This window comes from Spodoptera frugiperda, chromosome 16 (assembly GCF_023101765.2).
Source record: "Spodoptera frugiperda isolate SF20-4 chromosome 16, AGI-APGP_CSIRO_Sfru_2.0, whole genome shotgun sequence".
Classification (NCBI taxonomy): Eukaryota; Metazoa; Arthropoda; class Insecta; order Lepidoptera; family Noctuidae; genus Spodoptera; species Spodoptera frugiperda.
In genome coordinates this window covers 2,032,824-2,047,828 of record NC_064227.1, presented here as the reverse complement: position 1 = coordinate 2,047,828, position 15,005 = coordinate 2,032,824, and the positions used below count along the sequence as shown (strand labels likewise).

General features: G+C 35.4%; 1 protein-coding gene across 3 annotated transcripts in view; it reads left to right on the top strand.

Moving 5' to 3' along the window:
- LOC118280641 (zinc finger protein rotund) overlaps positions 1-15,005 on the top strand; it is a 174,574-nt gene that overhangs the window by 72,205 nt on the left and 87,364 nt on the right. For 2 of the 3 annotated variants that reach the window (XM_050699388.1, XM_050699387.1), the window contains exons 5-7: positions 1,742-1,822; positions 8,736-8,856; positions 9,337-9,479. In XM_050699388.1, the coding sequence (XP_050555345.1) occupies positions 1,742-1,822; positions 8,736-8,856; positions 9,337-9,479 (345 nt within the window). The remainder of the gene's footprint in view (positions 1-1,741; positions 1,823-8,735; positions 8,857-9,336; positions 9,480-15,005) is intronic. The other variant, XM_050699389.1, reaches the window with a different exon arrangement.

Below are 15,005 nucleotides of genomic sequence, written 5' to 3'. Positions count from 1 at the left end.
GCGGACTTTTCTCGGGAATAAAGGTGGTGTGGAGTGTGTGTTGGTTTGAGTTATATTTTTTTAATATTTTTGATTGGATAAAAAGAGTATTTGAATTCTTAAATGGTTTAAGAAGTTAGTTTAAGAAAACTGAAACGTTTGACCATCTATTAATTGTTAAGATTTTGTTTAGAAATTTTTTTTCTATATTCTTTATGTAATAACACAAAGCAAGAATATCGTTCAATGTTACATCTTCTTTATCAACATTGTCGGCTAATTTACGTATCCGTTTGACGAGGAACTTTATTAGTTTCGGGCCATAGTATAATTATAACACTTCATGATGCAGCATTCGATACACGACACGGCAATTGTAGCGCTGCTTATAAGAAAATTGTTTCGATTTACATTTTCCCTTAAAAATACCTAACAACAATTAACCGGACAGAAAACCAATTTCCTACTATCAATTGAAATCATAATACCATCATCAATCATCACTTAGTCTTACAATCTCACAATTACTAGATACTGTGAGAAAACACAATAACAATGTTATGAAGCAAAAAAAAAAATTCAATAAATCCAATTTCTTTAGTCCTAACATCTCTAAGGCGACTCCACAGCACTTCCCATTTCACTTCACGTATACATATACGTCTTCGCCGACGTCACACGTGCTTCACCATCTCTCTCACTCCTGCGACGTTAGAAAAGGATAGAAAATGAGTTTAGGACCAACATTTTATATGTTGGCTGGGTCATGGATATAAAAATCGTTTTCTCGACATATACATATATAGTTGGATGTATTTTTGTTCGTAAGTGCGTCTGTGAAGGCTTTAGGTATACCCATGACTGGAATATACGGTCATTGTACTGTTTTTAAAGATGTTTTGTTGTTTTTACGTTACTAGCTGATGCCCGCAGCTTCGTTCGTGTGGATTACGGGCTTTGTGACTTCATTTTCTAAAATAAAAGTAGCCTAAGTTACTTCTTAGGACATAAGCTACTTCTCAATAAAAGTCCCGTCAAAATCGGTATAGCCGTTTCAGAGATTAGCCGGTACAAACAGATAAACAAACAGACAAAAATTGTAAAAAAATGTTATTTTGGTATGTGATACATATACCAAAATAACATTTTTGTGTGCATTCATGTGTGCATATTTATTCATTACATCATTAGCCTATAAGTGGCCACTGCTGACCAAAACTCTTCTCACACGGAAGAGGTTTAAGCATTAATCACCACGCTTGCTTAATGCGAGTTGCCGATTAGAAACTTATAATGAATTAGAAATTATAAGCCTAGGTTTCCTCACGATGTTTTCCTTCACCGTTTGTCAGAGGTATCTAAATAATCTTTCAAAATACATAATATGACACGGAAAAAGTCAAATTGCTAGGGTACTTGATCTTGGTAGGTTTTCTCATGCATGAGAATTGGACGTCTTAAACCTTCTGTATCACAACGATTTTATACAGTAAATATACTTATTTGATGCAAATGTAATCAAAATTAAAAGTATACTCTGCCTAGCCTCATGGGAGACAGGCGTGAGATTATGGTATGTTATAGATATGTATGTAATAAAAAGTTGTTAAAGGTATGTTATATGTATGTATGTAATGAAAGATTAGATTAGATTTAGATTTCAGCCATGATCGTCCCACTGCAGGGCAAAGGCCTCCCTACCTTCCTTTCACTCCTCTCTGTAATGAAAAGTGGTTAAAAATAAATGGTATTTTTTCAACAGCACTGCCAACAGAAAGATGGTCTGGAATATGCCGCGTGGTCACGACCACGGGGTGCTATGACCATCAAACAGGGCTACGAGGTGAGATGTTAATTAATCGACAGTGGCCAATAGTGGTAGAATGAGAATGCTGGCTCTTAATTTGTTGCATTTTTGTAGATTTTTTCTGTTATATTTTATCTAAGTAGTTTGATAGTAAAAAAAAAAAAACATTGTTACCTACCCCTTGGACGACTTGGCGTGAGGTTATGTATGTATGTATGGCAAATAGTGGTAGAATTATTAATGCTGTCTAAATTATTTGCATTTTTATCTAAGTAGTTTAGAAGTTTTAAAATAAAAATAGACCCACAAGAAACCGATGTGTAAATTAACTGAAAGGGGCAAATGGAGGTATAATTATTATGCTGGCTCTAATGAAGTAGCTGCATTATAGTTCTATTTCAATTTATTACTTTATTATAATAGTCTTTAGAAATTAGTCAGTTTCAATAAAACAAAAAAATAAACAAACGAGTTTATACGAGGTGAGTTTTACATTAGGCCATCAAAAATGCCAAAGTATTGTTGAATGATTGCGCAATCTAAATAAGTTGCATACGAGTAGATATAAGTTACATTTTCTAATTTTGTATTTTTTTTTTTAAATTAGCATTTTTTAGTTTTTTGTATTTTTTAGTAAATAAAAGCTTCTAAAAGTGCATGATACGTTATTGTTATGGTAGTAACTTTATCAAATTCTAATTAATTTATTAATTGTAAATCACAGGTATACATAATACAGTTGTTATCAAAATTAACTAAAAATCACGGTTTACTCGCGTACACTAATGGAGAAAAGCTTTACTAGTTTCGAATCACACAGGGACTCTTCATATAAGCTGCGTGTGTAGACGCGGCGACTAGTTGAGTTCAGCCGTGTCCTGCCCAATGAGCGCATAATATTTTTACTTGCATAGATATACTATTCAAATCATGTAGTCGGTAATACTAAATATTTTATAAAAAATGACCCAAAGGTTGCGTTGAAATGGGACCAGTTCAGCATGTGCATGTGTGCTCGTGACAATCTTGCGCTGGTATTCTACTGGCCCCTTTATGAACTGACTTAGGTAATAGGATACATTTCATCCCAAGGAAATGCGATCAAAGCGGCTGTCAGAAGCTAGTAATATATACGTAACGTCACACCTTTTATCCCCTATAGGGTAGGTAAAGTTGCACATTACGGCACGTAATGTCGCTATACAATGTACACCCACTTTTCACCATTTGTGTTACAAGTCCACTATAATAGGAGGTGAGCCTATTGCCATTATGTTGGGCACAATTCCAGACTCCGAAACAACAATTAGTGAATCACACACTGTTACAGCCACCGCGGTAACCGTGCAATCAAACTTGTCTGACAACGGTCGCACTTGCGGCAAAACCACTCGTACCAACGAGGCAGTCTAGTAACATATACGTACTTATATACTTAGTTCAGTACACATAATTACAATTACTAAAACAACTTTATTACCGTAGTACAAAACCTATAATTGCATAGTATTTGTTAATTCAGTGATTGATTTAAAACACCTCGGATAATTGCAGTGTAAAAATAATTGGTTCAACTTTATGCGTCCAGTTTAACTGGCCAAGTTAAAATTATAACACTAGTGTACGGCAATTTGTTCAATAGCGATATTTAACCGTTTTGTAATTCAATACTTGGAAATGTACTTATGTACAAGCTTATATACCTGAAGATTTACTGTTAATTGCTGAACTGTTTTGATTGAGTTATCGTGTAATCAATGACCATTAAGAACAAATACAAGAAATTCTTGTTGAAACTGTTCCTTGTCGCACAGTCAACAATGTCGCGGCGATGTCGTCCGACGTCGCCCGACATCGCCCGATGTCTCTGGGGACACATGTCGCTCGACAAATGTTCCTAGTGGGGACGAGGTTTCAATCCTGCAGTACCCAGGAACAGTTTGCTTTTCGATGTTTTTTTCAAATGAGGTAACTTATCGTCAAGCTAGTAATTGCAAAACTTGAAGTGTTACAAGTAACATTTGTTTGAATTTTGAAGTAGATAGTGAAAACATACAGCATTTCAACGCTACTAATATTTTTTTGAATATAACTTCTTTCTTATTTTCATAGTAAAAAAAATTACCACCTGTCTCAAAGATCAAAAATCAAGCCTTCGTGTTCCACTTTTCATCATCGTGGTACATTTTACATATTTAACACAACCACACAACCAACCAAAAAACAGCAATTACTCAATGCCACGAACCAAAAAACCGCCAAGTGTGGTCAACCCCTAAACGCCGCGACAGATTTGTGAATCAACTTACATATTCCTTAGGGCGCTCACACTCTACTCGGGCGCTATGACAAAAGACACTCATTTGCAACTGTCCTATGCAGGAACACGCCTACATTTCTATTTTGGTATGCGTTTGTTTGTATAGAAAGATTCTTCTTTGTATGGTACTTAATTTTTATTTTAGTTGTTTAATAGATCATTTAATTGATTGATGAAACGATGTAACCAAAAATTGTATTGTGAACCTGATTGAAAAAGAGTAACCTATGGAGTTTCTTGCTCGTTCTTCTCCAAAGGAATCTACACTTTGGAACGAACAAATAGCTTCACTAGAAAACTGACCGAAAGACATTGTTTTTTAAATATTTCTATTTGAAATAAATAATTTTGACTTTGATTTGCTGTTTTCTGGTGCTTAGCCTAGGACAAAATTATGATTGCTTCTTAATTTTAAATTGTTATGAATTTAGTTAGAAATTATTAAAACTTTTTTTAATAATGAGAAGAAATGTGCTCTGACAATGTTAACTAAAGCCACTTCTCACACGGAGAAGATTTCAGCATTAAAAGATCCTCACAACATAACTAGTAAACATTGGCTGTCACATTTCATATGTAATCCTAACGGCTTCAAAGAAGTAAGGTTTAAGTGCTATTACGAAGTCTTCTGGTAGAAAATGGCGCCCACGTAAATAATAAAACGTCCTCTGTTGTTAAACCACTTTGAATCACTTATTAGGTAAAGTATCGATCTAGAAGTTACGGGTGCAATGAACCGATTTTTCCTAGTGGGTTTTCCGAAAACATTTTTAAAATGATGATTTGAAGTAAGATGAAAAGAAAAATCTTTTATTTCACATTTATTTGACTGCCTCGTTGGTCGAATGGTCGCAAGTACGACTGACGGACAAGGGGTCTCGGGTTTGATTCCCGGGTCGGGCAAAGTATTACTGAGCTTTTTTCGGGTTTTCGAAAAATTCTCAGTAGTAGCACAGAGTCTGGAATTGTGCCCAGTATTTGGCAATAGGCTCACCCCCTATTATATGCGTCTTATAATACAAATGGTGAAAAATAGGTCTACATTGTACCTATATCTTTACGTGCCGTATCGCGCACCTCTGCCTACCCCTTCGGGGACAAAAGGCGTGACGTATACTTGAATGGTAGTCGTTATTTTAGAACATTATTATTTCATTGCTACAAAAACAATTATTTCTAACAAAACCAGAGAAAGAAACAAACAAACGCCATTACTTAAACGAAAAAAAAACAGAAGCAGCATTAAGTTTCCTCCTTTATTTAACCCTAAACCGGCGAAGTGGGTCGAAAACTACCCGAGTTGTTTGTCACGCGGAGAGTAGTTTACGTCAAAAGTCGCCATTAGCCTTCGATAGATGGCGGTGTACTAAAGAATTTCGTCGAATGATGACTTGAGTGTATTTCGCCGGTTTTACGATGCTAGCATAAAAGTTCTAGAGAATATTGTGTGACCTATATACTTTGTTGGCTTTATGCATCCCTAGATATAGATTAAGTTTTCTATGATGTATAGTTTAAGAAGGAATGGAGCTGTAGAATAGATATTTAGTACTTTACTGGGAAAATAAAAACATTTATTTTTGAATTCTTTGTTATGGGTAACATGGTTGTATTGTTTCAACTGTTTTTGATGTACAATATTACTATAATATGCAGGTACTTTTGCGATATATAATACTTTTTTTTGTTTTCTTCCTTTAAGGTATTAATGGGCATACAAGAATGCTTGATACTCAGTGCGTAACTGGGCTTTTCTTCTTTGTTTGAAAAAAACAGAAAAAGAATGTCCCTTTGGACTCCTTTATGTTATCTTTAATTTGATATACTTGTAATAGTAGCTTAGGACAAAATAACTCTTTTTCTATTGTGTTTCTGAAAATTGTAACAATGGACCTCAAAAATACATTCAAACACACACATTTGTGTAATTTCAGAATCTCCTAATCGAAAACCCAACATAAATAAATTATCAACAAACACCAAACGTATATCGGACACAAATATCAATTTTGACCCTCGCATAGTTATAGTTCGCACCCGCAACTTAACCCTAAACTGCCGGTGTGATTAATACTAAAATTAAATTTCTCTTCTCGTGTCCAGGGGGCGTTTTCTCTACCAAATTAATTCACGACGAATACCTCCTCTGCCTCGAAATAGTTAATGATTTATTAATGTTACTGTTGGGTACAGTTTGGTTCTGTATTATGAACACGTATCACAATGATTATGATATAAAATTTTGGGGTTATTATTGAGAGAGATGAGATTATTTTGTTTTAGGACTCGGTAGCTATGAAGTTGTTAAAAAGTTTTTTGAGTTACGTGTGTTTTGATTTGGAAATTAACGAATGTTCAATTGTTCATGCTATGTATGAAATTCTGTCTTGAAGATACAATAATTTATGACGTATTTTAAATTTACCCTGGCTAGAAAGATAGGATTGTAACAAGTCAGTAATATTATCAAACCTATTTGAGACGTAAAACCTATGTTAATCTACGATTGTCAAAATCACCGAACCACAAGACAATCGCCACCGTTTCATGGTAGATGTCCCACCCACTCGCACGAAGCGCTTCGCTTCAAGCTTCCTTGTGCGAACTGCTAGGGAGTGGAATTCTTTGCCGGAGTCTTTTCCTGATGGGTATAACCAGGGTGTCTTCAAGCCTCGAGTGAATAGATTGCTTATGGACAGACGTGCTCCAACGCGAGATAGTGGCCAAATGTAGAACCACATATAAAATAAAAACTAGACATAATAAAGAGGTCCTAAGAAGTAAGTAAAGAACACGTTAAAAGCAATTTGAATCAGTTTACTTACGAGTATTCAAGTGTCATAATAAATAAAAACAGATTAACACGATCTTACCACAAACTCTTTTAACTATCAATAAAATTATTAAATTTCTAGAAATTGACAACTTAAAACAAAACCTACCTAACTAGGTGTTACAATTACATTAAACAAAACAAACGACACCCTACTCTGGACACAAAGACCGGACGATCTTAACAAATATAAGGTCACACATTAAATCTCAACCCCCAAACGCCGGGGGTGCATTTAAACAAATGACTTCGACTCTCGGTAACACTGTAGCTTCATTAGTGACGCTCGATTTGTCCCGTGATCAAGTAAAATTATGACCGGACCTCTTAGTTGGTTAAAATATTAGTTTCTTGTGTGACCGGCAGCGGTGGTAGGGTTAAATTTAGAAATGTTTGTGGGGTTGAATTCGTAGTTTCATGTGGGTTTTCGCGTCATATTTTTATGATATTTTTGCAAATTCTTCTTACATTTTATTATTATGTATATGAAATAATTAACATCTAGTTAAATACTTACAAAATATATACGAAAAATTAAATTTCATGTACAGTATTTCTCATGAGGATATCAAAAAATTAACTTAAATTATATAACGTAAAAACTATTATATCATCCAAGTCAGCTTATACCCTGTCTGTATACCAAATTTCATCAAAATGCGTTTAGTAATTTTCAAGTGATTGACAGCCAAATAAAATTTCACAGGTACTATATCTACTACCACTTTTATTTTTGAGAGGGAAAATCAACCAATGACTTCTCCCGCCTTGGGTGAGGCGAGAGGGAGTTTCTACTCTTGCTTTTCGAACCGGAGACCCGGTAACTAGGCTGTCCGCAGCCACCACTAGACTAGTTTTTTGACTAGCTTTCAGTTTTCAGTATGGTTAAACTGGAAACCAAACATGTCTACTCCAAAATGATTTATTTGACCACAGCTCTGACTCATGGCGTCTCTGACCATCGTCCCTTGGTATAAACTTATTTATTAAAGTCCAAAACTTTCACATGATTTGTTGACGCTGTGGACGGTTGTAAATTATCTATTTTACTTATTGGGTTTTAGTTTATTAGATTTTAGATGTGTGTGTGTGTTTTGTTGTTATGTTTTGTATGAATGATATCATATTGTACTGTTGAATAGCTAACCCAGCAAATTGCGTATACCGCTTCAAAAGAAATAACAAATTTTTATAATTTTTTTGTAATGTTCTAAACACAGATCAAACCGAGAACATCTTTTTTAACTATTAAAAAGAGGTTCTCAGTTATAACCTATTGAAAAAGGGGTTCTCAGTTTGACCTGTATGTATGTATATTTGTGCGCGATTATCTCGCGTTTGGATCAACCGATGTTGTTGCGGTTTTTAGCATAATATTTTTCAGTCTTACGAGAAGATTTTATGTATTTAAACCGACTTATAAAATGGACGTTCACAGTTTAACTTTTGAAGAAGGTTCTGTTTTTTATAAATATTTTAAATTAAATCAGCACTTGGTCTACTGGCCCTGACTATTGCCGTACTCGTTTCGGTGACAACCAAACTCCGTACTTTGACTGCCAATAGAAAAATATTAAAGGCAAATCCTCCGCTAGAGTCGGTCACCGGTGATCACCACGGTGTTCAATGTGTTAAAAAAAGCAAGACATATTATATTTTTTACCGATCCCTTGGAAAATAAAAAAAAATGCCGATATGTAACAAACCAATAATTACTTTACCCAACTGTATTGATAATCTTCTTAACCGCTCTTGATAACCTTAATCTAATGATCCAATTCTCTTCTCTTTTCCAGGCTAAGATGAGCACAGGAGATGGTACCGTGGGTGGCCATCAGAAGGCAGATGACCGTCTTGGTCATCACCAGTCCATGAGCCAGATGTTGTATGGCGCTGGCCTGGGGCCTGGTCGATCAGGTTGGTATTGTATGTACCCTGTTCTTATGAGTAGATTCTGTAGCTTTTGTATCATTTTTCAATATGGGTAGACCATGAGTACAGACTATGGGGTTTTAGGTTCCGTAATGATTTGAAATTTAAGTATTTTTATACTTATATTAAACGTAGTATAAAAGTTTTTTTTTAATGGGCCGGCTCTGGGTTTTCTCCTGTGTGGTGGTTGCGTTTAGAAACATATCACATATATGATATCACACAGAGTTACTCCGTGCGGGAATCCAACCGCCTACCCATTGCACGATAGCCGGTTGCTTATTCACCGCGCCAACCGTGCAGTCAAAGTAGTCACACATCTTCATTCTGATTTGAGCAGAAATTAAACCTTTAAAGGGTATTACAAAACACAATAGAGTAGTTGAACAATCACACCCAAATTCCTAACTGACCAAGCATCCTATCATATTATTCTCTTCTAACACAAACCCTTCCTTCTTCCAGGCTCTTCATCATCATCACCAGTGGGTGGTTCCAACACTGGCTCTGGTCTCCTGGTGGTCCCACAGCCGCTGGGCAAAGGTCCCACCAAACTCCAGCCCTTGCATGCTCACGCCAGGAAGTATCACTGCAAAATGTGCCCTCAGGTAAGTGAAATAGATATTACTTTACTGTGACGTTTTATATTATTTAGGTTTATATACTTACTGCCGTTTAGTCTCTGAGAGACATTCAATGATTATTAAACTATTCCTTGGTAAGGATTTTGTTCCGAAAACTTTTGCTAAGGGTTAAGTAATCATTAAGAGACTCTAAATATGGCGGTAAATCTTGTTATTTTATTTAAAAACCATTCAAAATATCCATAAGTAGTAAGGACCTAAAAAACTTGGAGAAGGTAAAAATACTTTTCATTGTTTTATACACATCTAAATAACATGAATTAAATTAAGTTTTAAAAGAAACCAACTCAAATAATCTTGAAATAATTAATTTTTTCACAACAAAACCTCAACAAACCAATTGAAAATTGAACTATTCTCGTTATATAAAAAATAATAAGAAAGGTAACTCCTATTATATCTCCAAGTCATCTAGAAATCTCCACATTTGGCGATGTTAAAAGCAACTTTTATGCCTGTCACCTCGGATAGTGTCGGCCACAGATTGCATCGATATGAGACAATCTTCAATTCACATATTGAGTTAAAGCTCAAACGTGTTCGGCATGCCGTTGTGCAGGGAGATCAGAAGTTCCAATATAAATAAATAAATAAATAATAATATCTTCTGGGTGTCTTCAAAGCCCGAGGGAATAGGTTGCTCATGGGCAGACGTGCTCCATCGTAGACCGCATCATCGCTAATCACCAGGTTAGATAATGGCCAAACTTCGACCCATAAAAATACCTAAATGATAAAATGAAAAAAATAATTATTTTTGATAACCTGAAAATTTAATAGAACTCCTATAAAGCCGCAACTCTATGATTTCCAAAGTGTTTTTTAAAAAGAACCTTCTATTCTTGTAACCGCCTCCATTTTTTAAGTCAGGTAATATCACAAAAACCTTTTCTTAAGTCTGAAAAATACTATGCTGAAAACAGCATCAAAATCGGTTCAGACAAACGCAAGATAATCGCGCACAAACATACATACATACAGGTTAAACTAAAAACCTCCTCCATTTTGAAATCGATTAAAAATATCGAAAACCAAAAGATGTCCTCAAATTCTATTCATCTTTAAAAACTAACTAAATTAACTAAACATCACGGTAATAGAGAAAAGCTCTACTAGTTTCAAGTCACAGAGGGACTCTTCATCGTGAGTAGTATGCGCAGACGCGGCGACGTCGCACAGCCTACTGTGACTCGAAACTAGTAGAACTTTTCTCCATTATTAATACATTGACAGTTTTTTTTGAGTCTTAACATCATCCAATGACTTCTCCCGCCTTGGGTGAGGCGGAGAGTGTCAGACTCTTACTGACTAAAAACCACCTCGCTCCTACTCCTGCGTTTCGAGCCGGGGCCTCGGTAAAGCGGCTAGGTAGTCCGCAGCTCCGACACCTTGATAGTTGGCTTGATCATTTGGATAGCTGTACAGACTTGTCATACTGCATTGCGTGTATCATGCGTTGCGTTTGGTACGGCTATGGTGAAATGATAATGAGCTACCGACGCCGGCTGTTACTCATCAAAATTCAATTCGTCAACTGTACGTACGGATAGCAGATAAACTTCAATTGCTTTTATTTTATAGATAGTGAATTTTTATGTCATATTTATGAAAGTATGACATAATATTCACATAGAATACATAATATTATATTAATACGAGATTTACCTACAACATTATGCTCGATATTCTATCAAGCGTGAGCGCTTGATAGAATATCGAGATCCAGAGATCCAGGACGCCTAATAGAATGCTCACTACAACGCTCTCTTTATTTTTCTGTAATGAAACATTCGCCTAGATGCTCATTACAAGTGAATGCACAAGTTTATGAGCAACCAATCAAAAACCAAAATTTAAATGTGGGAGAGCAATGCTTCGGCTCGACCAGAGTTATACCACGGTCTCACAGAAAACCGAAGTGAATCGACGGTGGCGTTGTGTTTCGTTGTGTGAGGAGGTTACCGGTCCCCAATCTTTCCAATCCCCGATTCCCCAACAATACTTCAATTCCTAACCCTCAAAAGACCGGTAACACACTTGTAACGCCTATGCTGTTTCGGGTGTCCATGGGCGACGGCGATTGCTTACCATCAGGTGATCCGTCTGCTCAAAAAAATCCTCGAAAAATAATAAATGTTGTCTTTTCTCCCAGGGATTAAACCTCCGAACCTCTGCAATAATCTCTCTCTTCAAACTTCATACTTCAACTATTCAATACCATAAAACATTAGATAGTTAGAAAATGTATCTGCTATCGCTACAGTGTCCTGTATAACTCGCAATTAATTCTCTATTTTAATGTTTTTTGCTCGTCACATCGCATTTAGTGGCTCCATCTTTGATATTTTATACGTAAACATTGTGGCCACAACAGTCACTAATCGTGATTTAATTAAATTGTGCTATGAGTCAATTTTGATTGAAAATTTCATGTAAATTAATCCTGTGTGTTACGCAAAAAGAAATTAGCGAACTACTTCAAAATAGTTAAGTTATTGAGAAAAAAAGTAGTTTTTATTCAAGACTATTCCATTCGTATCTGTGTGAAATTACCGCGTTATCAAAATAAAGCAGTTTTTTATTCAACCCTATTACCTATATCTGTTTGGAATTTCTTTCTAAATCCGCTCAGTAGTTTTAGCGTGAAAGAGTAAGAAACGTACATACAATTTTTTAAACTGAGGTATAATATAAGCAGGATGAATTCGTTTAAAGGTGATTTGTGTGCCAAATAAAATTGTAGTAGTAACAGTGTATTGTAATTCAGACTCACGGGATATTTCAAATCAACATAGCTTCGAAAGTATTTGTTTTTGTGAGAAAATAAAAATACGTGTCTAATATTTTAATATAATATAATAATAATAATACAAGACGGACATTTAAATAAAAAATAATCATTTACCCCATAAAATTATGCCTTTCAAGGTATTAATAATTAACCTTGAACCATGAATCTTAAAACTCCCACAAAACTATCACTTTCACTACGTCCCAAATACAACATCAAAATAAGTCAAAATCAGTCTACCAAAGCAACAATGTTGAAAGTCTAGAACATTAGTTCAGTCATCTTGCCGCCATACATACCATTTTGGAAAGGCAACCGTTTAAGATAAAAAATAAACTCAAAAACCAAAAAAGAAAACCGAAGCTTTCAAACGCATCCATATTCATTTTCCCCCAAAAAATACGCCGAAAAGAAATGCGAATAAAAATAAAAAAAATACTACATATGCGCGAGTTAGATGCGGCTACAAAGGGTTCTGTAGATAGTAAAACATATTTTACTTTTATATTTTTCATCGTATTGAAAAATATTTTTATGGAAGGTAAGTTTAAGGATGCTGATGGTAAGCAATCGCCGTCGCCCATGGACACCCGAAACACCAGAGGCGTTACAAAGCATTGCCGGCTTTTTGGAGGTTAGAAATTTAAGGGTTAAGGAGAATCGGGAATTGGGAAGGGGGATTTGGGCCTCCAGTAACCTCACTCACCAACATACACACAATCAATTAGACCTAAGTCTTACGGCAATAGGGGTTCTGCTTTTTCCCTTTACCTTACAGAACCCTAAAAAGAGCCAGAAAAGGGGAGAGAAAGAGACAAAAAACCATCATCGAATAACAGGCTTCTAATCAAAATCGTACCAAGGAATGTCATAGTATACATACCGACGGTGGCCAGTGTCTGACACAAAAACCCGCATCACTTGATACGCAGTCGGTGACATATCGTAATATATACTATATATATATTACAATATATACTATATTACAATATATACTATATTACAATATGTCACGAATCGTTACTACACGATATACGTAACTTGCACTAATAAAACCATTTAGTTGATACAAGAAAATCAAACGGCGATAGTCATATCTACATACAACCAGACAACGTTAGTTATTAAAGGTTCCGCTTTTTCCCTTCAAACTTACGGAACCCTAAAAAGAGACAGAAAAGGGGAGAGAAAGAGACAAAAAACCATCATCGAATAACAGGCTTCTAATCAAAATCGTACCAAGGAATGTCATAGTAGACATACCGATGGTGGCCAGTGTCTGACACAAAAACCCGCATCACTTGATACGCAGTCGGTTTTGTGTAAATTTTCGAATTCCAAAGTTTCGGCATTTATTTTGACGGTCACTTTTGATAGTGAATTTTGGGGTTTTTTTGTTTGTTTGTCTTATATAGACTGTGATTTTGTAGTTGTTTTATTATGATTTTTCCTTAATAGGTAAGTTTAGTATGAGTTGCTGGGTGAGACTTAGACTTAGGTTTTATATGGTATTAACCGATAAACGAGCTGGATGGATCACCTCATGGCAAGCAATTGCCACCGCCCATGCACACCCGAAACACTAGAGGCGTTACAAGTGCGTTGTAGTATTTCGATTCAGAGATCAAACACCACAATCTACGTGCTAATTAGCAAATAATTATCTTTCTGCCGAACCCAGGGACACGAGACTCCTTAATACTCCGTAGTAAGATTTTGTTCCGAAAACAACTGCCAAGGACTGGGTTAAGTAACCAATAAATGACTCTGAGTACGGCGGTTAGACTAGAATAGACACAGAATGATATACTTTTAAAGCGTCATTATCTTGCAATAAAACAAGCAAAGACTAATTGATTTAATAAGTACGTCTAGCAGAAGTACTCAAAATCACAAACTAAACAAGACAAAACACCAAAAGAATCTTTCAGTAACGATGACCATTTATATCCCAAAAAAACACAATTTCTTCAACACATGTCTCCTTTACTATATCCAAAATCATTTGCAATATTACATCGAAAATCTACTTTTTATTATATGTACTTACTATCCCTTATTTCAATATTCACAATCTAACCATTCAATAATCTCATACACTCATACAAGACATCAGGCATAATAGTTTTCTTCACCCACTTCTCCCACAAAGAAATCTCAACTTTAACTCCTGAAACAGAAAACTCATTTTCGTTTACCCAAAATTCTCTATTCGACAATCAAATAGATCTGTCAAATTCATTTTGAATCCTATTCTCTTTTGGTTAAGGTAGATTTTTCTATGGTAATTGCTAGGTGTTGGTTCTGATAGGCGTCTATTTTTCATATCTCGTCATTTCCGGTTTTCGATTGTTTCAGCGGATATTTGGTGGGTTTTTTTTTATTGGCCGTCATTTGCGGTCAGGAAATGGGCCTGTGGTTTATGTATGGGAGTCTATGGCAAATGACCATATTAGAGTATAGTTTGAAGGATTTTAAGGTTAATATTGTAGTTAAATTTTATTATATTTTTATAATAACTATCGTGAGACATACTGAATTAACTAAAAATCACGGTTTACTCACGTAGATTAATGGAAAAAAGCTCTACTAGTTTTGAGTAACAGAGGGACTTTTAATGTTTGTAAGATATCACCATACATATGATTATACATTAATTACAATAGGAACCTTAAAAAAAGCTAATAAGTAAACCTCAT